A 25,102-nucleotide genomic window follows, 5' to 3' on the forward strand; every position below is an offset into this window, starting at 1 on the left:
CTGGCCTGATTTCACTACAATTCCCAAGGCCTGGCAAGGTGCCCAGCCATTCTCAAAGTTGGGTCTGCAGGTCCTCTCTTTGTGAACTACATAACTGCAGATGTTCTTCACAATGTATATGTCAACCAACGCAATATATTGCAGCAGACCGAATGCCGAAGCACATGTGAGAATCTATTAGGTCAGATTTTAAAAAGATTTGCAGAAGTGTAAAACAATACCATTCCTTTATTTTGGTGGTGGGCGGGGAATGTAATGTTTCCCTTTTTTTTTTTTTTGAGACGGAGTCTCACTGTCGCCCAGGCTGGAGTGCAATGGCGCGATTTTGGCTTACTGCAACCTCTGCCTCCCGGGTTCAAATGATTCTCTTGCCTCAGCCTCCGGAGGGATTACAGGCGTGCGCCACCATACCTGGCTAATTTTTGTATTTTTAGTAGAGACACGGTTTCACCATGTTGGCCAGGCTGGTCTCAAACTCCTGACCTCAGGTAATAAGCCCGCCTCGGCCTCCCAAAGTGCTGGGATTACAGGCGTGAGCTACCGCGCCCGGCTGTTTACTTTTAAACAAAACAAACAAAAAACTTTAAAGCATTTTAACTTACAATGTGGTAACATCGATACCACATCAGTAACCCACATTAGCAAAAGCTTGGGGCCCTCATTTTTATGAGTATAAAGTGGTCCTGAGATCACGAGTTTGGGAAATGCGGTAGCTCTACGAGGCGGTGCCATTCTTGCCGCCCCATCAGTGAATTTAGGAGAAGGAAAGTCGGCAGCCCTCTGCCTCACCGCCAAGCAGGAGCCTCGCGCTCCAACTGCGTCCCTTGAAGTCTTCAGGCAAAAGCGGGGCTGGGGAGTCCAGTCCTGTGGCCCAGCCACGTTTCTTCGCGTGGAATGTTGGACAATGTTTTCTACCTCACAGGACCATGGAAATGACTGCGTTAGGTATCCCCATGAAACGTACGATGAGTACACCCTATTCTACAGAAGCAAAAACTGAGGCTCAGAGACGCCAAGAGCTTTGCTGGGGTCTCGCGACTAAGCGGTCCCGAGACCCAGATACCCTGGCCACCCGGGGACGGCCGGTCACTACCCGGCGCCGAAAAGCCGCCGGCTGCTCCCGCCAGCTACACATCCGGCGCCGAGGCCGGAAGCTTCTCTTCCGGTTCCCAAGACCGCGTTCCGGAAATGAGTCACTCTACCAGTACCTAAGATGGCCGCCGGCCCATCCACCGTCGCGATCAATGTGAGGAAAGTGTCGCGAACCCGGAATCGCCCGACTCCGTCATGGCAGGCGCCGGGGGCGTGGCTTCCGGCGGCCACAGTTTGCGAGTCTCCGCGGCGGGGTCGAGCGGGGGCGGCAGCTGACAGGCGCTCCTCCCCCGACGGCCGCGGCTGGTGCCCAGCGAGGCGGGCGGCCCCCAGCTCGCGTCCCCGCGTCCTAGCCTGCGAGGCGCTAGGGCTGCGCCTGGGCATGGAAGAGGGGAAGATGGACGAGAATGAATGGGGGTACCACGGAGAGGGCAATAAGAGCCTGGTGGTGGCCCACGCGCAGGTGAGCGACGGACGTGCGGCGCAGGTCCGGGACCTCACTCCGACAGCCGGTATCACCCCGCCCCCATTATCCGTTTCCCCAGCAGGGTCGGTTCCACGTCCCCCCAGTACCTTCCTCCTCCCGGCCGGTCTCCGGAATTCCCCCACCCTCCAGCATCCCCCCCTACCCCATGGGTTCCTCATTACCCCAGTATCTCCTCTTTACTGGGTCAGTCTCCCATTCCCCTAGATCCTTCTGGCCGGTCTATCGTCCGCTCAGTATTCCCGTTCCCCGTCAGAGTCAGTTCCACGTCCCCCTCCCCGCCCCGTCGGTGCCGCGCTCAGCCTCACGCGGTGCCGCTTCCCGCCTGGATGCCCGCCGGACTGCCAGGCCGCAGTGGGGCGGAGGCTTAGCTGGGATAGAGGGCCCGGCCAGCACTGGAGGAAGAAGCAAAGTGCCCACAGTGCTGTTACTCTCAGCACCAAAAGAGTTCAGCCTCGTGAGACTACGGAATTGCTGTGCTGTTAATAGTAAGGGGGATGTTGTCCACAGGTGCCCTTCTCAACCTTTTAGAATTTGAAGGGTTTCACCTGAATTCAATGAGGGTGAAAGTTTTAGTAACTGCAGTAAGATCTCGCAAAGGTGAATCCAAGAGTGAAGGGTGTGGGTTTGTGTGAGGGCCCAGATCTCTCTGACCTTTTGCTGTCTGGTACAACCACGCAGGAATGTGGCCCGCTGGAAGGGGAGAGGCGGGCGAGGGAGGCGAGGATAGGTGTCATGTAGGGAGGAGTTAGAGCATGGGTGTTAAAGGCACAGGAATCTCAGTTCTACCAGTGCCTGGTGGAGGCTCAGTGTCTACATTTGTGAAGTGGAACTAGTAATAGAATTCACTTTGTGGGATTGTTGGAAAGATCAGTTACGCAAGAACCCATCAAGTTATGCTTAGCAAGTGATAATTATCCCTCGGACAGATAGATAAAGTGAAAATCAGAGAGGTTAAGGGCACTGCCCCAGTCCAACAGCTTGTCAGGGATGATGTAGGCAGTGGAGTCCTGCCTTGCTTCTGTTTTCCTATGCTGGGTGCATTGGTCAGCTGTAGTGTAAGCTGCAAACACCCAGGTAGCCCCTAGGTTGTGCCTTTGGATTTTGTTGCTCATTAGCACAGGGAACTAAAGAAGAGAGACTATAAGCTTTGCTCAAGATCTTTAGGTGAATTAATAATGGACCAGGCTAACCTAAAACTGTCCTTCTCTTGTGTAGTCCACTACTGGGCAAAGTGAGGGATGTTTCCGGGTGAGTCCTTTTGTTGTTGGGTTACTGTGCCAATCCCTGAATCCTTTCCCAAAACAAATACTAATCTTCCAGTTCCTTGGTAAGATTAGATGTATCTCTGCATTTTAGGTAAACCTAGGGCTTTCTTTAGTGAGGGTTGATATATTAAATTTCAAAAGTAGTGGCAGATGAAGCAGCAAGTTTCAGGCTTGGAGCAAAAGGACACCCATGTTGAAAGAGCAGAGGCTTTGACGCAGTTGCCTCTGGCACTTGGATCCCTCTGCACATTCCCGACAAGTATGTGTCCACCCTCTTCCCCGAGTAGGCATCTCCAGGTCAGCCTGGCCCTACCCTGTTGCACAGCTCTGATTGTAATGATTGTTTATTTTTATTTATTTATTTATTTATTTAGAAAGGGAGTCTCACTCTGTTGCCCAGGCTGGATTGCAGTGGCACGATCTTGGCTCACTGCAACCTCTGCCTCCCGGGTTCAAGCGATTTTCCTGCCTCAGCCTCCCGACTATCTGGGATCACAGGCATGCGCCACTGTGCCCAGCTAATTTTTGTATTTTTAGTAGAGATGAGGTTTCACCATGTTGGCCAGGCTGGTCTCCAACTCCTAACCTCAAGTGATCCACTCACCTGAGCCTCCCAAAGTGCTGAGATTACAGGCGTGAGCCACCATGCCAGATCGATTGTTTATTTTTTTACCTGTTCTAGACCTATGCTATTCATTCTTTTTTTTGAGATGGAGTTTTGCTCTGTCTCCCAGGCTGGAGTGCAGTAGTGCAATCTTGGTTCACTGCAACCTCTGCCTCCTGGGTTCAAGCAATTCTCCTGCCTCAGCCTCCCAAGTAGCTGGAATTACAGGCTCCTGCCACCATGCCTGGCTAATTTTTTTGTATTTTATTAGAGGTGGGGTTTCACCACGTTAGCCAGACTGGTTTCAAACTCCTGGCCTCAAATGACCCGCCCGCCTCAGCTTCCCAGAGTGCTGGGATTACAGGCGTGAGCCACTGCACCCAGCCTCATTCTTTATTTTAAATCTAAATTTGCTTTACTGTGCTCATTCCTGCTTGGTTGTCGTTTTTAGCTTATCATTTGAAATTGAAGATTATCACTGCACATAGTCTCATGAGAAAATGTTTCCCATCAAGTTAAGGTCAGATGGAGCCTGTGCCTGATATGGTAACCTGAACCAAGCCTAGCCCACCAGCTCTGCCCTGTGGCCTATTTGCTCAGGCTGTGGACCGAGGAGGAGAGAGAGCAATTCCTGGAAGACAGCTTTTTAGGACCTGTTGAGTTCGAGCAGAGGGTGTGTGTCAGTGGGATAAGAGATGGATGAGGGAGAACAGGAGGAGTCCGTGGTCCTGTGGATGCTGAGTGTGCGCCCAGCCTCCCTTGAGCCGGGTGTGGGAGCAGGCGGACCCTGCTACTCTACTCAACTCCTTAGATCTACCTCATTCAGTCCAAGAGAGAGGGAGGCCTTTGCCAAGTTTTTCCAGGTAAGGAGAGGGTTGCTTTCTCTGAGAGGACATCAGCTCCTCTCAGAATTGAAAGGTCCCTAATGAGTCCTGTGCTGACCCCCATCCCCTTCACCGTGAGAACATGATGCGCCTTCAGCCAGTCTGAGCCCGTCCTGCAGGAGCCGAGGGCCTAGGTAAGGAGATCTGCATGGTCATTGGTTGTCAGCACTAGAAGGAGCACAGTGATGTTCTTCCTGCAGTATGCAAACATGGGATGAGAGAGAGCCTTCTGTGCAGCACAGGACTTGTAGGAAATGAGGCCTGGGGATGGAGGAACTAGGTGTGGGCTACAGGAGGGTGGGAGGGTGTTCTCAGGGTGGGCAGGAAGGTAAATAGCAGGCCAGCCATAGAGAGGCATTTAAAGGTGTTCCTGACGGAAGGCGGTCAGCTTCCCCAAGGCCCTTCCACTCAGAGACGGCCCAGGATGATTCTCATTTTGCCTGTCAGTTTGCATTCTGCCTCTGTTTGGGATGGTTGTGCACCTGAACTTTCCCAGGCACAGGTAACCACAGTGTTCTCTGCCTCGTGTGGTGCGGACCCTGTGGCATGCTTGAGAGGCTCTCAGCAGCCTGGCATGTTCCCTGATGTGTGTCTGGAGCTCCAGACACTGACCCTATGGGGGCTCCTTGGTGGGGGAACTTCCCATCTGGGCACAGTTTCCTCGCTGCAGCCTGAAGGTGCAGTACTTGGGCCAGTGGCCACATCTCAGGTTAGTGAAGTCCACAGGTTGCCCCTTTATGCACTACCGCAGGATTTCTCTCCTGTGTGATGCCTGCACCTGCCTCCGTCACCTTCAGCTTGTTGGTTTTGGCTCAGTGTCCTGTCCTGTGAAGGTGACTTTAGGTTTGGTTTGTCATTCCATCTCCTAGGTGTCTTCAGATCTGGATTATGCACTTGTCTGGGGCACTAAGCCCCTTCCGGACCACCTCAGCCTTGGGGAGCAGGGGCAGAAGATGGCCCACTCCTGTCATGACACTAAGCTGTCATGATGTTTTCCTTCTTACTGACAGAGGTGACATGAAAAACTTTGCCATTTAGTTGGCTTACCAGCAAAGAACATTGATCACATGTGTGGACAAAGCTGCTCACTTCCAGTTGTTCCAGTTTCGTGACCTTTCTGAGAGTCTGAGAGCTTCAGATCATTTCTGCAAATTGTTTTGTTGCCTGGGGAGTTTTGGTGTCCCTTTGGTACCTGTTTGGTGTCTGGGATATTTGTCTGGGCATTGAAGGTGTGAAGTTCAAGCAGTCAGGTGCCCTCTTACTGTTTCTTTTCTCATCTTGTGTTTTAAGATTTCTGGTTCATAGATCATATATGTATATGTATTTTTTTTGCCATACAGCATGATTTTGTATATTTTAATAATTTAGATGATTATTTTGTAGTGGATGAATTAAGTCCTTTATATGAGGACATGTTTACACTGTTACGTAGAAAAAGCAGGTTACAAAAGAAGATGCATAATGTGGTTATAATTACAAAATGATTGGAAGAAAATACATGAAAATGTTCTAAGTGGCTATGACTGATAGTATCACCAATCACTTTTACTTGTTTTTGTTTTTTAAATATTTTCTAAATTTCCTACAATGGATATGTATGATACTCAGGAAAAAAGATTAATTTTTAAAAAGTTTATACTCATTGGTTTACTAATTTCTGTTCTAGTAGTCCGTTCTAAGGAGATAATTAGAAATGTAAATAAAGATCTTATACACAAAGATATCCATTACAGAATCACTTAGAACAGGTTAAGTGGAAAGCCATTGTGCAGTCCTGCAGGACTGTTAACTGGGCCATACTTCCTACTGTGGATGCTGGAAGCGCATACGTTTATGTTCTCTGTTTTTTTCTGACCATATAACAACATATGCCCAAGCCCTTGGCCGCTCCCTTTTACAATTTTTAGCTGGACCTAGTTGAAATAGTCTTAGCTTTCTGTTACTGCTAGCATTTTGTTTAAACCAGTGATGTATTCTGCATTTGGGATTTTTAATGGCGTTCTAGGCTGACGCAGCTGATGTGGCTTCTTTCCTGGTAAGGTTCCTTTTTGTCTCATCTGAGCTCATTGGAGAGCTGTGCTTGTGGCTCGCTCTTTGTTTATTCCTTTCTTTGTATCTGCAGTTGCGTGATGAGGTCTGCTGTTTGGTGACTGTCTGCCTGTGACGGTGCCTCTTGTGCATGGGGGTTTGTTGGTTTGGCCTTGGCTCACCTCCTACTTTTACACCTTCTGAGGTGACGCAACCACTTTCCTTCTGCCTGACTGAGCCTCCTTCTCCATCAGAATTCAGTCAGAGCAAAGCTCCCCAGTGACTTCCTCTGTCTTCTGAGAACTGCGATCCAGGAGGGTGAGAAAAGCATCATTGCTATGTCTGCAGAGAGCAAGGCTGTGCCTAGGGCCCGGCCACTCCTGCCTTGTTGCCAAGCAGTTGGGAGATCTGAGGGCCCGGACTTGCTCACACTTCCCTGTGGCCCTCACTGTGGGCCTCTAGGCAGCCCTTCTTCCCCTTTACAGGCAGTGAGGCTTGCCGTGCCTATAGGGGTCTGCCCCATGCACGAGGTGTGCCTATCCCCACAGGCCTCCCCATGTTCTGAGAGTTGTGTGGGTGTGTGACCTCTCCCATGGCCCACACCTGCGCCTGCTTCAGTCCTGCAGAGGGCACCATGAGGTCAGGACGGAATTGCTGAGGCTTGAGAAGGACATGCCCCATACGGGTTAGACAAGGGGCCAGCACCTACTGCGCCCTGACCCCAGGCTGTCTCCAGTCTGGCCTCCTTGCTCTTGCCTGCAGAGTACTGGGCTCCCATCCTCCACAGGCATCTTGGCGATGTCACTTCTTCATCCCGTGTCAAATGGGCTTTGTATTTCTATCTGAGGCCATACATTCCCAGTGAAGCCAAGCTCACCCTTGGGAGCGCCTCCTGTTGGAGCCCAGTACCATAAGCCCTGCTTCTTGTTCCCTCCACGGTCCTACGCATCCTGGACATCCCTTTCTGGGTTGCAGAGGTGGACTTCGGCACCTCCTCCCCTGGTGACTGACAGACCCTGGGCAGCCTTCTTCTCTGGCTGGGACAGAGCTGGAGCTGGAGCTGCGGGTATAAGGTAAGGAGGGTCTACAGGGTGGGCAGCCTCTTGAGACTGGACATTTGGGAACCCCCATGGCCCCTGCCTGGGAGTCATCTTCAAAATTCGGGAGAAGCCGGAGCTGAGCGTTGCTCCTAGAAGGCTGGGGCAGCATCCTGAGGGGTGACCCCTGCTGCTGTTGTCTTTTTCTGTCTTCCCTTCCTATGAAAGTTGTCTGATCTCAGCTTCAGGTTATCTCCTCAGCCTGATGGAAGACTTGACCTTGGTCCTTGTCCTTTGACAGATCTCTGGAACAGCTGATTTTGTGGGTGATACCCCTCCAGAGTGAGTCCTCCGTGGGTGGCAGGAAAGTCTCTCCTCATCTGTCCTGAAAGGCTCTTCTAGTTAGTAGCTTTAATTCCACCCATAAGGTGCCCCCTCAGGTTTCCCATTAGCAGGTGTCCCTTTTAATATATTGGGGTTTTTGTGGCCTTCTATTTTTATTTAACACCAATTGTTGCTTATTCTCTCTGAAAATATAGAATATCAGAAGGAAGTGAAAAACATCCAATATTTCTCCATGAAGAGAACAGCTTTTGTTAACACTTTGGTGCACTTTCTTCTAGTCTTTTTCTACTTACTGTCAAGCATTGCTTAACACCAGGGATGCATTTTGAGAGCTGCATTGTTAGGTGATGTTGTTGCCACGTGAACACACCTAGATGGTAGAGCCTGCCTCACGCCCAGGCTGTATGGGGCAGCCTATGGCTCCTAGTCCTCAGACCCATGCAGCATAGTTCTGGACTAAGTACTGCAGGCCATTGGGACACAATGAGAAGTGTTTGTTATCTAAACATAGAAACTGTGGTATTATAATCCTATGGGACACACCATTGTTTCATGCAGTCCATCGCTGACCCAAGTGTTGTTATGTGATGTATGACTGTATTTTGTCTTTATTGGGTAGTTAAGAATACTACGTATCTGTTTCTGTTTTGGGATTTTTTTTCACTTAATTTTATAGCACAAATATGTAGAAAATCCTCATGCATGTCTTGAAGGGTGCTCATGGGTTCCCAGTGTTGCGTTGGACATCCTTGTGGGTGGGCTTTAGCCGAAAGTCTTCTTACACACGTCTTTGGACTTCTGATGCTCAGGCTGGGTTCTTAGGTGAATCAGGCCCCTTGGCACACGTTGCAAATTGCTTTCCACATGGCTGTGCCACCTGCCCTCCTGCTGCAGCCCAGGAAGGGATTTTTATTGAAATGCTTTTTGCCACTTTTGTAAGTGATGAGTTTTGTCCTTTAACTTTTTAAATCTTGGGGTTATTTAGTGTGTGTGTATAAATGCATCACTCCTCTTGTTCTTCCTGTTGTTTGGTGTTTTCGGCTTGTTAGAATCCTTGGTTTTCATCTAATTTTCCAAGGGGGAAGCTTCCCTGTTACCAAGACATAAAGGTGCGGCTTGGGCTTTGGTTTAGTGTTGCTCTTGTTAAGAAACACCCCAGCCCTCAGACTGCAGAAGTATCAAGTTCTTCCCTTCCAATCTTAACCCTTTTTCTTCACTTTTTTTTTTTTTTTGAGATGGAGTTTCACTCTTGTTGCTCAGGCTGGAGTGCAATGATGCAATCTTGGCTCACTGCAATCTCTGCCTCCTGGGTTCAAGCGATTCTGCCTTAGCCTCCCGAGTAGCTGGGATTACAGGCATGTGCCACCATGCCTGGCTAATTTTGTATTTTTTAGTAGAGACGAGGTTTCTCCATGTTGGTCGGGCTGGTCTCGAACTCCCAACCTCAGCTGATCTGCCCGCCTGGGCCTCCCAAAGTGCTGGGATTACAGGCGTGAGCCACCACGCTTGGCCCTTTTTCTTCACTTTTAACATTTTATTCTAGATGTTAAGAAGAAGGTAAGTTTCAAATATCTGGTTTCAGATACCTTTTTAAAGAGGAATAGTGTCATTATCTCCATAGCTGGTTAAGACCTGGTGAGCTGGCAGGAGCTCGGAGCCTGCTGGGGTGTTGGTTCTTGCCCACTCCTTCATGGGAAGTCCCCCAGGTGGCTGTGTTGACCCTCCCTTCCCCAGCCATGGGTGCCCCTTGGACTCATTGTGTCTTTCTGCTAATGAGAGCTGCTACAGTGTTTTTTCACCTGTTTCCTGCAAGCTGCCTGCATGAGGGTAGTGGGGCCCTGTGGCCTACGCATTACTGAAGCCCTCAGCCTGGCACATCTTGGGGACTACCCACCTCAGCCAGCCCAGCCTGATCAGGCCCCTCACATGGGGCAGTTGGCATGGGCTGTAGAGGATAGGTGAGCTGAGTGTGTCTGAGTTTTGGTATTGATGAAAACTGGCTGATACTACAGTTCCTCTGGGGGTGTGTGGGTGGGTAGGTTTTGGATGATAAATGGGTGGGTGGAGAAAGCAGTTTCCCTTGAAATGGACAAATCACTGTATTCAGGTTTCCCTGGTTGGTTGTGGCTCTTGGGCTCCATAATGGGAAGAGATAGCAGGAGATTTCCTGTGAGTGACAGCAGGGAGGCCAAGCCACTGCTTTTGGATGTGGTGGTGGAGGAAATGTGAGGAAGGAGCTGGGAGGGCCAAGCGGGAGGGCCGCTTTGGGCTTCTCTGCCCAGGCTTGGAAGGCCTGTGTCCATATCCTCTCCTGGGGGACAGCACAGTACCCAGTGCCCCCAGCGCCTGCTGGCGACTCAGTAGCAGCGAGGAGCCTGGCCACCAGAAAGACGCTGAGAACCTCCCAGGGTCCAGGCCCTTCTCTAAACTTGGTGTCACCCCACGCGACCTTGACCTTTGGGGTCAAGGCCTTGATCTTGATCAAGGCTTCTCTCTAGGCTGAGGCTGGGCCAGCAGGCGAGGCTGGACCTGGGTTCTCTGAGACCTGATCTGCCCTTGTGCAGTCTCACTTCCTTCATTCTGTAAACTGGGACTCAGTTGCCCACCTTGGAGGGAGAGATGGCTGGAGATGGTGGAGTTTAGGAGTGTAGCGTGGGCCCTGAAGCACTGGTACTAGCACCTGCTGGCTATTGCAATAATAATTATTAATAAGTGCTAGCGGGAAGAATGATGTTATTTTATTATCCACAAGGACTGAGGACTAAGTCCTCAATGATTTAGGCTCTGACATCTTTTTCTCCTGGGACCTGTGTATGGTTTTTCTTTGTGTAGTGCCCTGTGCAACTTATTTTTAAAAAATTTTTCTTCATAAGCCAGATAATGGCTTTCTGAATTAACTTATACTTTATGTGAGTAGTTTTGTGTGTAATAATAATGCATAGGAAATGTATAATTTCCATTTATAAATAAACAGAAAAGACCAGTTGTTCCCGCCTTTCCTGGCAACAGAGTGGCAGGGAACTTCAGAAAGCTGAGTCTGTATTAGCAGGTGAATGCTGCCAGGGGAGGGGATCCTGTGTTCTTGTAGTTGGTATTTCTGTTCATGGGCCCACTGAACTCCTTCCTTTGAGGCTACAGTGGGGAATTTCTGCAAAGAGAAAGTTCGTGTGTCTTGGCCTGGCATCACCCTGCTCAGGACTGCTTTGCTACAAAAGTCCATTGTACAGCTTATGAGTTAGTTCTGTGATAAACCGAGACAGGCCTTGCTTTCCTGTAGATGCTGCAGAGCTCTGTGCATGCAGTCTGGCAGGTGAGTAAGCTTGGCCTCTGTGGGTGTCGGGGTTTGCCCTGTGTGAGGGACAGGGTGAGAGCTTGCACCGTGGCAGCCTGGGTCAGTTTACACTGATCAGGGATTTCATGTAATGTATTTTCTTATTGTGTTGTTTATTAAGCATGACCCTCAATCACACTTACACATTGCTAGCAGGGCGTCACTGAATGCCTGCCATTGGTGGAGAGCTGTACTGTGTTTGGTGCCTAATTGTTGGAGGGCGGGTCAGGCACACTCGAATAGCACACACCATCATGTGTACGTGAGGAGCAAATGCACTTTTAGGGGAACGAACTTCTGGAGAGCTGTCTAGAGTTAGGACTTCTGTTGATCAACTTCTGCCTTTCCTTAAATTTTGGTGGAATTATAGTTCCATTAAAATGATCCTTAGCCAGTCGATTCCCATGATTGATTGTTGATGCCTGCCTTCAGCTTGGGAGGGGACAGCGGTAGCATGCATGCCATTGATCTTGGCTTCCCCAGGTCTCAGCTTGGGGCTCAAGGAGGGGACAGCTATCTGCAGCACAGCGAGCCAGGAGCATGGCATTGGCTGGGAACTGGAGCTCAGTCAGAGGGGCCCAGGGGGCCCGGTGCCTAGGATTTAAGAGTAACAACGTACATTGTCTAAGTAGGGCTGTGGGGAGCGGGCAGGGCAGTCTGGCTTGGTCTCCATAGGGCCTTTGTTGCTCCTTAGGCATCTTTTGATCTAGAAAACGGCCCTTTCTAAGCCGTCTTCAGTGCAGCCTGCTTCCTCCCTCCTGCTTAGGCTTTGCCCTGTGGCCTCAGCAGGGGCGCTTCCCAGGGCATTGGACCCCCCCACCTTTGCACTGCAGCTAGAGCCCCTCCCAGGCGCGTTCTCCTTCCTACATATAATGTACGTTCTTAGAATGTATTTTTTTGAACATTTAAAAAATTGAAATATTCAAAATAAAGATAAATTAAAAAGAAGTTATCGTAATCATTGCTACTTGGATATGTTAAACTTGTGCCGAATGTCCTTTCAGACCTTTTGATGTAGACACATCATACTTATTTTATTTAAACATTTTTATTTTAAAAACTTGAAGTGTAACATACCTACAGACAAGTACTCAGATCATGGGTATAGCTTAATTATCACAAAGTAAGCGGACCCATAATCCTCTGACCAGTCCCTTCTAGAACCTTCCTCAGCAACTATTCATGCATGCCCAAGGGGTGGGCACAAGGGGTCAGTGTTTTTTTAACTTTATATAAATAGAATTACACCCATACGTGTGTGTGCGCACGTGTGTTTCTCTTTTTATGAAAATAGGCTCATTCCGTAAGCCCCATTCGGTAACTTTTTTCATTTAACAGTATGTGATAACCACAAATCTGTGTCTGTAAGTACTGATCTTTCTTATAAATCACTGACTGGTATTACATGGTTTGAAATGTGTGCCACTGTGTTTAAACCATCTCATTATTGTTGGGCATTTAGGTTATTTGCATTTTATTTCTTTCCTTAAGATAAAGTCCTGGGAGGGGCTGGTGGGTCAGAGGCTGAAGGTTCCTGGTTGTCCCGCTGCCCAGTGTGCCCTTGCTGGGTCCCAGCCGTGGCCTCCCTGCCCTGGGGGCTTCCCAGCCTCCTTGCTGTGGAGCTTCACTGTGGGCTTTGTCCACTGAGGATGGGACCCCCAAACTGACCGACACCTTGTGCCTTGGCTTTGAGCAGATACTAATCAGATTTGTTTTATTTTCCAGCAGCGCTGCGTTGTGCTGCGGTTTCTGAAGTTTCCTCCAAATAGGAAGAAGGTAAGATGGGTGGGTTTGTACCCAGACATTACAACAATTATTTAAGAAAACTCTTATTTTTTTTCCGGTGTAGAAATATTGATGCTAGTTGTAGCATTCAAAGATGATACAAGCATTCAGTGCAGAAAGTGGTGTGTCCATCATTCCTGATATAAAACTGACTGGGTCCAGCACATTGACCCGTGTGTCACTGTGGTAGTCTGTGTGGCGCTCAGCCAGGAGCTGCCCTAGCCTGGCATGTAGGTCCTGCTCAGAGGGCCCTGCTTGTTGCGAGGACCCCAGGATCAGCCAAGCTTTGTCTTGCCGAGTTCCTTAGCACCTGCTGCCTCAGTTTCCCCATCCGTGGAATTGTGTCTATGAAAATAGAGTCTCCAGTGTGGTGGTAGACAGTCTGTGTTAAACATTGCGGTGGGAGGGGGTCGTTAGGTTTCTCTTCTCTGAGTCATCCAAGCAAAATGCCATGGACTACCCGTGAAAAAGCATTGCCCTCTCGGTTTTGACCACTGAGTTGCAGCTTTCTGTGGAAATCTCTATTGGTCCTGGGGTGTATACTGAGTCGCGGAGGCTTCCTGCATTCAATGCCCTTCTCTGCTCCCCATCTGATGCATGTGGGTCCTGTGAGGAGACACATGCAGCTGAGCTGGGGGTGAGCTCCTGGACGGTGGCTGTTCCACTGTCGGGGCAGGCGGAGGCTGGCTTGGGCAATGGTATGGGGTTGATGAGTCACTGCCCCTTGAGGGCTCCTGGGAGACAGCAGGTTGGAGCATCTGAGGTAGAGGTCATAGGAAGGGAGGCTGGGGGGTGGTGGTGGGTGGAGGTGACAGCTGCCACGTGGGCACAATAGAAAGAGGGGAGAGAGCCATGGGAGAAAGCTGCTGTTGGTGGGGCCACAGTGGGTGTGGGGTCGGGGTGGGCAGGCAGAGGAGGATAGGAAAGCCCCACTGTCTTGCGGTTTCTGCCTCAGCTGCTGAAGAGAAACAGGCCTAGGTGGTTTTGGTTTGTGGAATGCATCCCATGGAAACAAAGTCCATGCCTCCAGCCTTCTCTGTCCCCTTCTTTGCCGCATTCAGTGACTGCAGAGCCCAAACCACCCTAACCTTGACTCCCCCCAAGGCCTGGCATCTGTGACCCCTGTCAGATCTTCCTGTGTGGAGTGGCCGGGGCAGTGTCTGCCAGGCAGCAGTTGGCTACATTTCCTCTGTAAATGACATAATGTGGCACACTGTGTGATCAGTGGAGACTTGAGTGGTCACTTTTCTGTTGACCAGGGGGCTTTTTTTTTTTTTGAGACAGAGTCTCACCCTGTCGTCCAGGCTGGGGTGCAGGGGCACGGTCTCGGCTCACTGCAACCTCTGTCTTCTAGGTTCAAGTGATTCTCCCACCTCAGTCTCCTGAGTAGCTGGGATTACAGGTGCCCACCACCATGCCTGGCTAATTTTTGTATTTTTAGTAGAAATGGGGTTTCAGCATATTGACCAGGCTGGTCTTGAACTCCTGACCTCAGGTGATCCGCCTGGCTCGGCCTCCCAAAGTGCTGGGATTACAGGCGTGAGCCACTGCGCCTGGCCAGGGTTTTTTTTGTCAGAAGCTGTGACCACAGCAGTATGGGGCCATTGAGGGGACATAGGGATGATTTCTGTCTCAACCAGTTTCATCACCTTACTGACTCTTTAAGAACCTCTGACTGGGGAAAGAATATTCTACATTTAGAGGCTAAAGAGTAAAATCTCTTTAGAGATTGAGATGTGAGATGTTGGAGGTTTTCAAAGTCACATTCCTTGGAAGGCATGTGTAGGGGCCGCTTTGGGAGAAGGGCAGACGAGAGGTGGCAGCAGTGCGGTCCTCAGACTACTGCCTTCCCAAGTCTCTGGGCTGAGGTGGGTGGCATGGCTGGGGAGGCACGCTGGTGAGGGGCACTGGGGACCTTCCCCTGGGTCTGAGGGCCGTCACCCGGGTTCTGTCTGTGGCTGGGACGTCCCCCCTGCTTGTGGTGGGGTCCGTGGTGGTTTTTGCCTCTCCCCTCAAGCAAGGCTGTGTCGGGAGGTCCCATCACGAAGGCTGTCCTGTGGTTGTCTCTTACAGACCTCGGAAGAGATATTTCAGCACCTGCAGAACATAGTGGACTTTGGCAAAAATGTCATGAAGGAGTTTTTGGGGGAGAACTATGTTCATTGTGGGGTAAGTGCTTTTTATTCATGTCTGAATTCTTGGGCGTGTTTTGCATCAACACTGCCAACTTCCCGGTGATCTTTTGGAACTTTGTGCTTAATGATAACCCGGATCCAGCTAGTCTCCAAGTGTTTCTCATTTGCTGTGCTGGGTGGCAGCAGAGCGGATACTGCAGTTTCTCTTTCCTAGCTGAGAAGCATGGGGTTCAGAGGGCCCACGTGAGCCCCTGCTCTCCAGGGCCTGTCTCTGCCGGCCCTCCTGGAGGCTCCTGCTGGGTGAGGGCTCTTGAGCAGCATCCAGTGCCACTGAGCCTCAAGGAATGGCATTGCTCTCTGCCCCTGGGCACCTTTGAACACAGGAGGCCCTATGTGGGAGGGTGGTGGCGCCTGCTAGGGCTGTCCTGGGGGCGGCTCATCACACCCAGGAAGGGCCTCAGCTGCTCAATGAATGTTAAAAGCTGGGGTTTAGAGAAAATCCGTGGGAGCCCCTGGGTGTTGCCGCCTGTGCTGGGGTCTGTGGGAGTGGGACCAAGGTTGCCAGCCCTGGCTCACCTCTTGCCTGGGGCTGTCCTCTGAGCAGATCTGCAGTTTTGAGACCTGGACAGGCCCCTGGGTCCCACCCTTCTGCAGCTGCTGCGGGTGTTGACTTGCCTCCAGCCTGTTCACTGCACTGTTGTGGTGTTGGGAGCGTTTGGGGGTCACAGTTCCCCTGTTAGGAAGATTCATGCAGTTTTCTCCCCAGGGCATATTCCTTGGACGGTTCTGTGCTGTAACTAGTTTTCTCCTCGAGGAAGGAACATTCTTGGAGGCAAGATCCACCAGAATCCTCTGTGGCAGGAGGACTCGTGTGGTGATGGCCCTTGTTGGCCAGGGGCATGGGATTAGACTCGAGGTCCCATTGGCGACCTGGTGGGGTGAGCGTTGGGGACTGCTCTGAGGGGACAGGATGGGGAGCATTTCCAGCAATGAGCAGTCTGGCTCCGGGTTTGTCCTCAGTGGGAAGGGTCACAGTAATGAACCCACAGCAAACAGGGCTCAACCCACAAGGCCGCCTGTGAGCGCATTTCCTCCGCCTTAAGATACTGACAAAGTGAAGCAGAGCTTGCTTGCGCTGCAGGTGAGCGTGCCCCGGTAGGATGCCGCTGGGCTCTGGCGCAGTGGGAGAGTAGGTGCAGAGCCCGTTCTAGGCTGACGATGCACCCTTCAAGGTCGCTGCATCTGCAGGGCCACACAGGGCCACGTGAGGGAAGAACAGATGTGTCGGTGAGTTAGGCAAAGCGTAGAGTTTCCCTCCTGTTTGTTGTGGGGCAAGATACAACCAGCCCTGTGATGAGACCGTGAGACAGAGACGGGGACAGCCACACCCTGGCTCCCAGCCCTGCCCGGTGGGTGTGGCGCTGGTCTGGGCCTGTCTCCAGTGCTGGGTCTGGGAGCTGGAGAGTTTAGGAAATGGGGAAGGGGCAGAAGCTGCTTGCCTTGTTCTTCCACTGTTGCTCCTTACATACTGGAGGAACCTGAAGGCTCAGGAGTTCCACTTCGCTGCTGTGGGCCAAATCCTGATGAGGTTGGACGCTGTCTGGCGCCAGCCTCAGCTCCGTTGGAACCTCACATGCTGACAGTTCTGTGCCATGGGGACATGAGTGAAGGGACAGCCAGGCTGGCGGCTCTTTGTCCTTCTGAGCAGTTGTCCCTTTGCCATTTAGAGGGTGATGCCTGGAGGTCCTCCCACATCTCAGGTCCCAGGTTACAGGGAGCTCTGTGGGATTCTAGGGATCAGCTCCAGGAGGGGATTTCTGTGGGCTTTCCCTCTGGTCCGCTTAGGTGAATACCTTGTGCAGGAGCTGGTTGGTGCATCCTCACATGGTTGGATGGTGGCATGGTCCACACTCGCCAATGTAGTTGGACTTTTAAGAGGATGCTTGCTGTCAGTATTTGTTTGTTTTTGTTTTTTATCTCACTCCGTCACCCAGGCTGGAGTGCAGTGGTGTGATCATGGCTCACTGCAGCCTCAACCTCCCAGACTCAAGTGATCCTCCTGCCTCACACCCACTCCCGAGTAGCTGGGACTACTGGTGTGCCCCACTGCACCCAGCTAATTTTATGTTTTTTTGTGGAAACGGGGTTTCACCATGTTGGGCAGGCTGGTCTTGAACTCTTGGGCTCAAGTGATCAGCCTGCCTTGTCCTCCCAAAGTGCTGGGATTATAGGTGTGAGCCACTGCACCAGGCCAGGCCAGTGTTTTATTTTGACTTTAAACACAGATATGGGTATTATAAAATCAATGATTTACAGCTGTTGGAAATAAACCACCCAGGTCTGCTTTTCACCTGGGTGACTGTGAGTTCAGGCCGTGCGTGGACAGACAGCGGTGTGGAGGGTCGTTGCCCTGTATGTGGACCTGAGACCTGCGTGGCTGCTGTGTCTCTCAGCCATATGTGCTGTGGGGTGGGGGCCAGGGCAGAGTGAGGGCCTTGTGTGGTTCTGGGCAATGGTTCTCACACACGAGGCATCCAGAGTCGGCATCCATGCCTTTTGTGCTTTTGCTTTCTTTGAAGTGGAGCCAGAACTTGGACTTCCTTGAGATGATCCAATTTATGAATTTTCTTTTTTTGTTGTTTTTGTTTTTGAGACAGATTCTCGCTCTGTCGCCCAGGCTGGAGTGGCGTGATCTCAGCTCACTGCAACCTCCGCCTCCTGGGTTCAAGCAATTCTCCTGCCTCAGCCTGCTGAGTAGCTGGGACTACAGGCGTGCGCCACCACACCTGGCTAATTTTGTATTTTTAGTAGAGACGGGGTTTCATCATGTTGGTCAGGCTGGTCTTGAAATCCTGACCTTGTGATCCACCCACCTCGGCCTCCTAAAGTGCTGGGATTACAGGCGTGAGCCAGCGCGCTTGGCCTCAATTTACAAATTTTCGAATGTTTACATTCCCCACTCTTGTCCATTGTGTCACCTTACCTAATTCTTTACTAAGTTTATAGTAAGTCATATTTTGTTAATTTATAGCATGTTTAGGTAAATGACAAATCACAAGTGAAAGTGGCATATCCGACTGGGAGCGGACAGGGGTGGTGGTGGAGGGGCATGGGTGTGATGGCGCAGGGTGGGGAAGGCGTGGTCTGTGTGGGCAGGATCCCAGCATTCTTAGCCTAGCAGATCTCCTGTGTCCCTTTGGGACTTTTTCAGAAGTCACAGTTCTGTCACCCTGGAAACACGAGAGGACGGGGAAGATGGTAAGCAATGTGGCTAAATAAAAACCTTTCATTTGGGAAACTGCGCAGAAGAGCCATGTGGAGGGCAATGCTGGGCATTGGTTATACCGTGTCCTCCAGGGCTGAGGAGGCACAGGCCATCTTCCTGAGATAAGTGATTCTTCAGATGCTGAGCTGCTCCTCAGGTGGAAGCGTGAGGTCCTCAGGTTGTCTGAGTGGTCAGTAACGGTCTTCCATGTGGTCTAAGAACTGCTCTGGGTCCATAAATGCTGTAAAGACCGGAAGGGGGCTCGGAAGGGGTACTTTGTGGTGAGAGAAGCTGGCCTTGAGGCTGGTCACCACCGTGGACCCAGCCATTCTGAGAGCTGGCCACCCTGATTGCAGTGAAACGTTGGTGTCTGTATTTAACCTGGACACGTCCTGAAAATAATAGAGTAGCGTTTATTCCCAAAATCCACACACTGATTTTTTTTTTAAGCAGTAAACTTTAAAAAAATATTATAAATTACACATAACATAAAAACCTACAGCTCAACTGTTTTTAGGCATGCAGTTCTGTGGCATTGTGTTCATGTCATTGTGCAATTCACACTGATAATTTCATGTGTTTTCTTACAGGAAGTCGTTCAGCTACCTTTAGAGTTTGTGAAACAGCTTTGTTTAAAGATACAATCTGAAAGACCAGGTAAGGGTGTTTAACTTACAAATATTGTTTGTAATTTAAAATATTCCATTTGAAAAGTATTTGAAATGATTACCCATGTTAGGTATATGCAGTTTTCAGTAATCCTTTTTTTTTTTTTTTTGAGACAGAGTCTCACTCTGTCGCCCAGGCAGGAGTGCAGTGGTGCGATCTCGGCTCACTGCAAGCTCCACCTCCCAGGTTCACACCATTCTTCTGCCTCAGCCTCCCGAGTAGCTGGGACTATAGGCGCCTACCACCATGCTTGGCTAATTTTTTGTATTTTTAGTAGAGACGGGGTTTCACCGTGTTAGCCATGATGGTCTTGATCTCCTGACCTCGTGATCCACCCGCCTCAGCCTCCCAAAGTGCTGGGATTACAGGCGTAAGCCACTGGGCCAACCAGTTTTCAGTAATTCTTTTGCCAGAAACTTCATTATCAGGGATAGAAATCCTGGGAGCTCATGGATACAATTCTCTGTATGAGAAAACCAGAGCACTGCACAGAATATGTGATGAAGAACCAGTAAAGGCAGGTGCAGTGGCTCTCGCCTGTAATCCCAGCACTTTGGGAGGCTGAGGCAGGCAGATCACCTGAGGTCAGGAGTTCGAGACCAGCCTGACCAACATGGTGAAACACCTTCTCTACTAAAACAAACAAAATATATATATATGTACAAAAATTAGCTGGGTGTAGTGGTGGGCACCTGTAATCCCAGCTACTCGGGAAGTTGAGGCAGGAGAATCGCTGGAACCCGGGAGACAGAGATTTCAGTTAGCTGAGATCACACCACTGTACTCCAACCCTAGGTGACAGAGTGAGACTCCATCTCAAACAAACAAAAAAAGAACAAATTAATACCACAGAAAACAGCATGAGGGAGGAGCTGGAGGTGGAGGGTCTGGGGCCGACTTAGGAACGGGAAGGGTTCCCAGAGGCCTGGGAGAGGCAAAAGGAAACGGAGGTGACCTCAGCTTCAGGAGGGAGGGCCTGGCCCAGGAGGATCTGCAGCCCTGGGAGCTGCCCCCAACCGGAGTCTAGGCTAGGTCTATGTCCTTCTGAGGAACAGGGAATCCAGGGGCCTTCTGTGGCATCACCACCATCCTCATGCCGTCCTTCTCCAATCCCCTTCCATCCCTTCACCTCTCCCTTTCTCCTCCATCCCCACCCACTCCCTTTTCTGCACTTGCTGGTGGCCTTATGACAGGAACCAGGTCAAAGCTTTTTTTTCAGTCAGTGATCAAAGAGATAAATTTCATGAGTTGAGGGTGGAAATGCCTCTGCCGGGAGCACAGCCAGGCAATGAGGGTGTAGAATTGGCCAGTATAAAATTTTTTCCTGATTTGACTTGGAAAATGAAAGCAAACCATTCTCTGGGTCTGCAGTCTCTGGCTGGGACAGGGAGGAATGGGCTTCACACTGCAGGAAAGGCTGGGGAGGTGGGAACGCCACTGGACAGTGGCTAGGCTCCAATTCTTCCTCTCGGTGAATGCAGTCTGAGCCCGGCTCCAGGGTGCTGTCCACAACTGCTCTGCTGCTCAGCCTGCCATTTCATAACAACCGTGGGAGGTTTATCACGCCACAGTGATAAGAACCAGACTTGGAGTAAGGCTTATTATGTTAAAGGAGGAAAGCCTGTACCTGGGGTGCCTGGAATCCAGGCTTGTTTAGTTCTGTCCACACCACGGCTTCCAGCAGATCTGGTGCTGGGGAAATATTGGTGCACTAGGGACTGGGAAGGGCCTAGATGTGAGAGAAGGTAGAGCCTGCAGCCCCCTCCTCTTCAGGTTCCTGGGCTAAGGGTGTTGTGGAATTAAGGGACCATCCCCAAGACCACCCTCAGGATTGATAATACGCTAGAAGGACGAACAGAACTCACTGTTTTACTCATGGTTATGGTTTATTGCAGGAAAAGGATAAAGATGGGAACAGCCAAGGGGAGAGGTGCAGGGGTGGGGTCCGGGAGAGACCTGGCATGAGCTTCTGGGTCCTCTCCTCAGGGGTGGTGTGGGCAGTATTCACTCTCCCATATGGAGTGTGCCCACCAGGAAGCTCACCAGGCATTATTCTCCAGAGTTTTCACTGGGGCTCAGGCACGTCGACATAGCTGACCATCGGTGTGGCTGACTGCGGTCTCCAGCCTCTCCAGAGTTTGAGCCGATACCATAAGGCCTGAAGCTACCCCCTACATAAACCAAGTTTTTTTGTTTTGTTTTGTTTTGTTTTGTTTTTTTGAGATGGAGTCTCGCTCCTTCGCCAGGTGGGAGTGCAGTGGCGCACGATCTGGGCTCACTGCAACCCCTTCTGCCTCTCTGGTTCAAGCGATTCTCCTGCCTACGCCTCCCGAGTAGCTGGGATTACAGGTGCACGCCACCACGCCCAGCTAATTTTTTGTATTTTTAGTAGAGACGGGGTTTCACCATGTTGGCCAGGATGGTCTCGATCTCTTGACCTCATGATCTGCCCACTTTGGCCTCCCAAAGTGCTGGGATTACAGGTGTGAGCCACCGTGCCCGCCTTTTTTTTTTTTTTTTTTTTTTTTGAGACAGAGTCTCGCTCTGTTGCCCAGGCTGGAGTGCAGCAGCATGATCTGGGCTCACCACAACCTCCGTCTCTAGGGTTCAAGCAATTCTCCTGCTTCAGCCTCCCGAGTAGCTGGGACTATAGGCACGTGGCAATGTGCCTGACTAATTTTTGTATTTTTAGTAGAGATGGGGTTTCACTATGTTGGCCAGGCTAGTCTCGAACTCCTGACCTCATGATCCACCTGCCTTGGCCTCCAAAAGTGCTGGGATAACAGGTGTGACCCACCGTGCCTGGCCTAAACCACGTCGTTACTGTGTGTGTCCCACAATCCCCAGGGAAACATGAGGTTTTCATCAAGTACAGAGATGCCCCCTGGAACCAGGGACAAGGTGGGGCCTGTTTTGGGCAGGGATCATCTCATCTCTCTCACTGACCTTGCTCTGTGTGACCCTTGCTCTGTTTTCCAGAGTCTCGCTGTGACAAGGACCTGGATACTCTCAGTGGTTACGCTATGTGCCTTCCTAATTTAACCAGACTCCAAACCTACCGCTTTGCAGAGCACCGGCCGATTCTGTGTGTAGAGATTAAGGTGACCTGTCGAGGGGCGGATGGTGTGGGTAAAGGGGAAAGGTCAGTCCTGGGTAGTGAGTCCGAGAGTCATGTGCCTTGGGTTCTAGTTCCCACTGAAGTGAGTGGTAGGCACCCTTGGCTCCTGGAAACTCCACTTGCTTCTCTCCTTCCACAGCCTCCACCTGTGTTCTGGTTCTTGCCACGGCTCCCAGATCCCAGGTTTAGGCTCATTCCTGGTAGCTCATGATAGAAGACCCCACCCACCCTGCATGCCTGAGCTAAAACAAGCCCTGGTTGAGGGTCACCAGAGGGAAGCGTGTTGGGTCCCCCTGCCCCGTTTTCCTCAGAGGGCACAGCTTGTCAGGGTCCCCTGGGTTCTTCCTCTGTGCCCTTCCCTGCTGGCCATGCCTGCTTCGTGCTTGGCTGCTGTTTGCTGTGCTGCAGGAGCCCCATCTGCAGGTTGCCCTTAGACTGGGGAGCTCTCTTTGTCCTACTCAGGACGGATTTTCCTGGAGGCACAAAGGCCAGTGTGACCCTCAGAGGCACTGGTGTGTCATGGCCAGGAGTCCTGAATTTCTCTGGTGCCAGGCAGTGGGAGCTGGATGGGCCAGGGGCCCCCTTGCTTCAGCTCTCTGCTTCCCATGTCGGGGGTGGCTGCCAGGGTCCCTCAGGAAGCTGCCTCACACGTCCTGGCCTTTGTTCCCCTCCTCCAACTCTAAGGCAGCAATTTCTGGGTCACACTCCTGACCTGAGCTCATGCCTCCTGATCCTCCTCACTTGTAGGTGGATGTTCTGCTTCCCCAGCCACCATCTCCAGTGCTCGAGGCTCAGCACAGGCCTGTGTGTCATGTATGCTCAGAGGCTGCAGCTTTTAGAGGGCAGTGGGCTTCCTTGACCTTCTGGTAGCCTAGCAACTATCGGATGGGCCCCTGTCGGGCCATATGCTAGTGTCAGCGGGAACAGTGGTTCTGCTTCTTGGAGCTGGGAGTCCTGGGTCCATCTCTACTCCTAGAGTCTTGCAGTCACATTCTTGAATGAAAGCATGAAGCTACTATGTGTTGTGCTTGTGTTGAGCTAGTGTAGAGGCACCACTGACCCTCCCCAGTGAGAGTTCTGGCCGTGGGTCCTCTAGCAGAGATGTTTGTGTGATCTGATGGAGGAAATGTTGTTCCCGCTGGGAGGTGCAAATGAAAACAGCTTCTGGGGCCATTTATGCCTAATTATCTTGCTGCACTCATTATCTTATAGTCAGTGATATGTCTGTTTAGAGGTATGTGATTTCTTCCTAAATATTTTTCCTCATTTATTTATTTTACAGCCAAAATGTGGGTTTATTCCTTTCTCGAGTGATGTCACGCATGAGATGAAGCATAAGGTCTGTCGATACTGCATGCACCAGCACCTCAAGGTGAGAGCCAATGCCCAGCTGTGGGCTACTTTAGCTGCACGCTGGGGATCTGGGCTGAGGCATGGGCACACATAGTTTTCAGAAGAGTAAAAGAAAATATGGATATTTTTAGTTGACATTTTATTTCACAAAGTGATTTGTGTTCACCTTTTTTATTTTTTAAATTTAGAGACAGGGTCTCTGTCACCCTGTCAGGCTGGAGTGCAGTGCTGCAATCTATACTCACTGCAGCCTCCACCTCCTGGACTCAAGCAGTCCACCTGCCTTGGCTTCCCAAAGTGCTGGTGTGAGCCACTGCGCCCGGCCCGTGTTCACCAGATTCACTCTTTTAAATATATAATTCAGTTTTAGTCTCTTCACAAGGTTGTACAATCACCACTTCTATCTAGTTGCTGACATTTTTATCACTTCAAAGCAAGGTGTCTTCCTCTTTCTATGAATATGGTATATTACATTGATTCTTGCATGTTGGACCAACCTTGCATTTCTGGGATAAATCCCAGTTGCTCATGGTGTATAATACTTTTATATGCTGCTGAATTCAGTTTGCTAGTTTTTTGTTGAGGGTTTTTGAATCATAAGGGATGTTGGTGTGTAGTTTTCTAGTGATGTCTGGCTTTGGTACTGCTGTAATAACTGGCTTCATGGAATGAGTTAGGAATTATTTTCTTTTCACTCTCCAATTTTTTGAAAGAGTTTCAGTATTGGTATTGATTCTTCTTGAAATGTTTGGTAGAATTCACTAGTGAAGGCATTTGGTCCTGGGATTTTCTTTGTTAGAAGATTTTTGATAACTGATTCAGTCTCTTGTTACCAATCTGTTGAGATTCTCTGTTTCCTGAGTGGGTTTTTTTGGTAGTTGTGTGTTACTAGGAATTTGTCCATTTTCATGTAATTTGATGGCATACAGGTCAGTAGTAGGGTCCCCTTCTTTCATATCTGACTTTAGTAATTTGGTTTCTGTCTCTTTTTCCTTGGTCTAGCCAAAGGATTGTGTCATATTTGTTGATCTTTTCAAAGAAACAACTTTAGGTTTTATTCAGTTTTCTGCTCCCCTCTCCCCCATTTTCTATTTCATTTGTCTTCACTTTAATCTTTACTGTTTCCTTCACTGTGCTTGGATTGGGCTTAGTGTGTTATTCTTTTTCTAATTTTATTTTTTTATTTTTTTTGAGACAGAGTCTCGCTCTGTCACCCAGGCTACAGTGCAGTGAGTAGCTGGGACTACAGGCGCCCGCCACCATACCCGGCTAATTTTTTGTATTTTTAGTAGAGATGGGGTTTCACCGTGTTAGCCAGGATGGTTTCAATCTCCTGACCTCATGATCCACCCCCCTCGGCCTCCCAAAGTGCTGGGATTACAGGCGTGAGCCACCGCGCCTGGCCTCTAGCTTTTTATTGTAGAAAGTTAGGTTATTCATTTAAGATCGTTCTTTTAATAAACCTTTAAGTAACTGCTTTCTCTTCATCCCATACATTTTGGTATGTTGTGTTTTCATTTTATCTTAATTCATTCTCTGATTTCTCTTTTGCTTTCTTCTTTGACCAACTGATAATTAGGAGTGTTTACTTTTTACATATTTGTGAGTCAAATTTTTTTTTGTGACTGATTTCTAGTTTCATTCCACTGTGTTTGGAGAACATTGATTGCATGATTTCACTCTTAAAATGTATTGAGACTTGTT

General features: G+C 50.1%; 1 protein-coding gene across 2 annotated transcripts in view; it reads left to right on the top strand.

Moving 5' to 3' along the window:
- The first annotated feature begins 1,203 nt into the window (after window positions 1-1,203).
- Window positions 1,204-25,102, top strand: part of IPPK (inositol-pentakisphosphate 2-kinase) — a 62,433-nt gene continuing 38,534 nt past the window's right edge. Inside the window, exons 1-6 of one of the 2 annotated variants that reach the window (XM_003260486.3) lie at window positions 1,204-1,555; window positions 12,802-12,849; window positions 14,932-15,027; window positions 18,849-18,915; window positions 21,907-22,028; window positions 23,328-23,417. In XM_003260486.3, coding sequence (XP_003260534.1) covers window positions 1,214-1,555; window positions 12,802-12,849; window positions 14,932-15,027; window positions 18,849-18,915; window positions 21,907-22,028; window positions 23,328-23,417 — 765 coding nt within the window. In that variant the 5' untranslated portion in view covers window positions 1,204-1,213. Of the gene's footprint in view, window positions 1,556-12,798; window positions 12,850-14,931; window positions 15,028-18,848; window positions 18,916-21,906; window positions 22,029-23,327; window positions 23,418-25,102 lie in introns of both variants that reach the window. The other variant, XM_030803959.1, reaches the window with a different exon arrangement.

Source organism: Nomascus leucogenys, chromosome 1a (genome assembly GCF_006542625.1).
Source record: "Nomascus leucogenys isolate Asia chromosome 1a, Asia_NLE_v1, whole genome shotgun sequence".
Lineage (NCBI taxonomy): Eukaryota > Metazoa > Chordata > Mammalia > Primates > Hylobatidae > Nomascus > Nomascus leucogenys.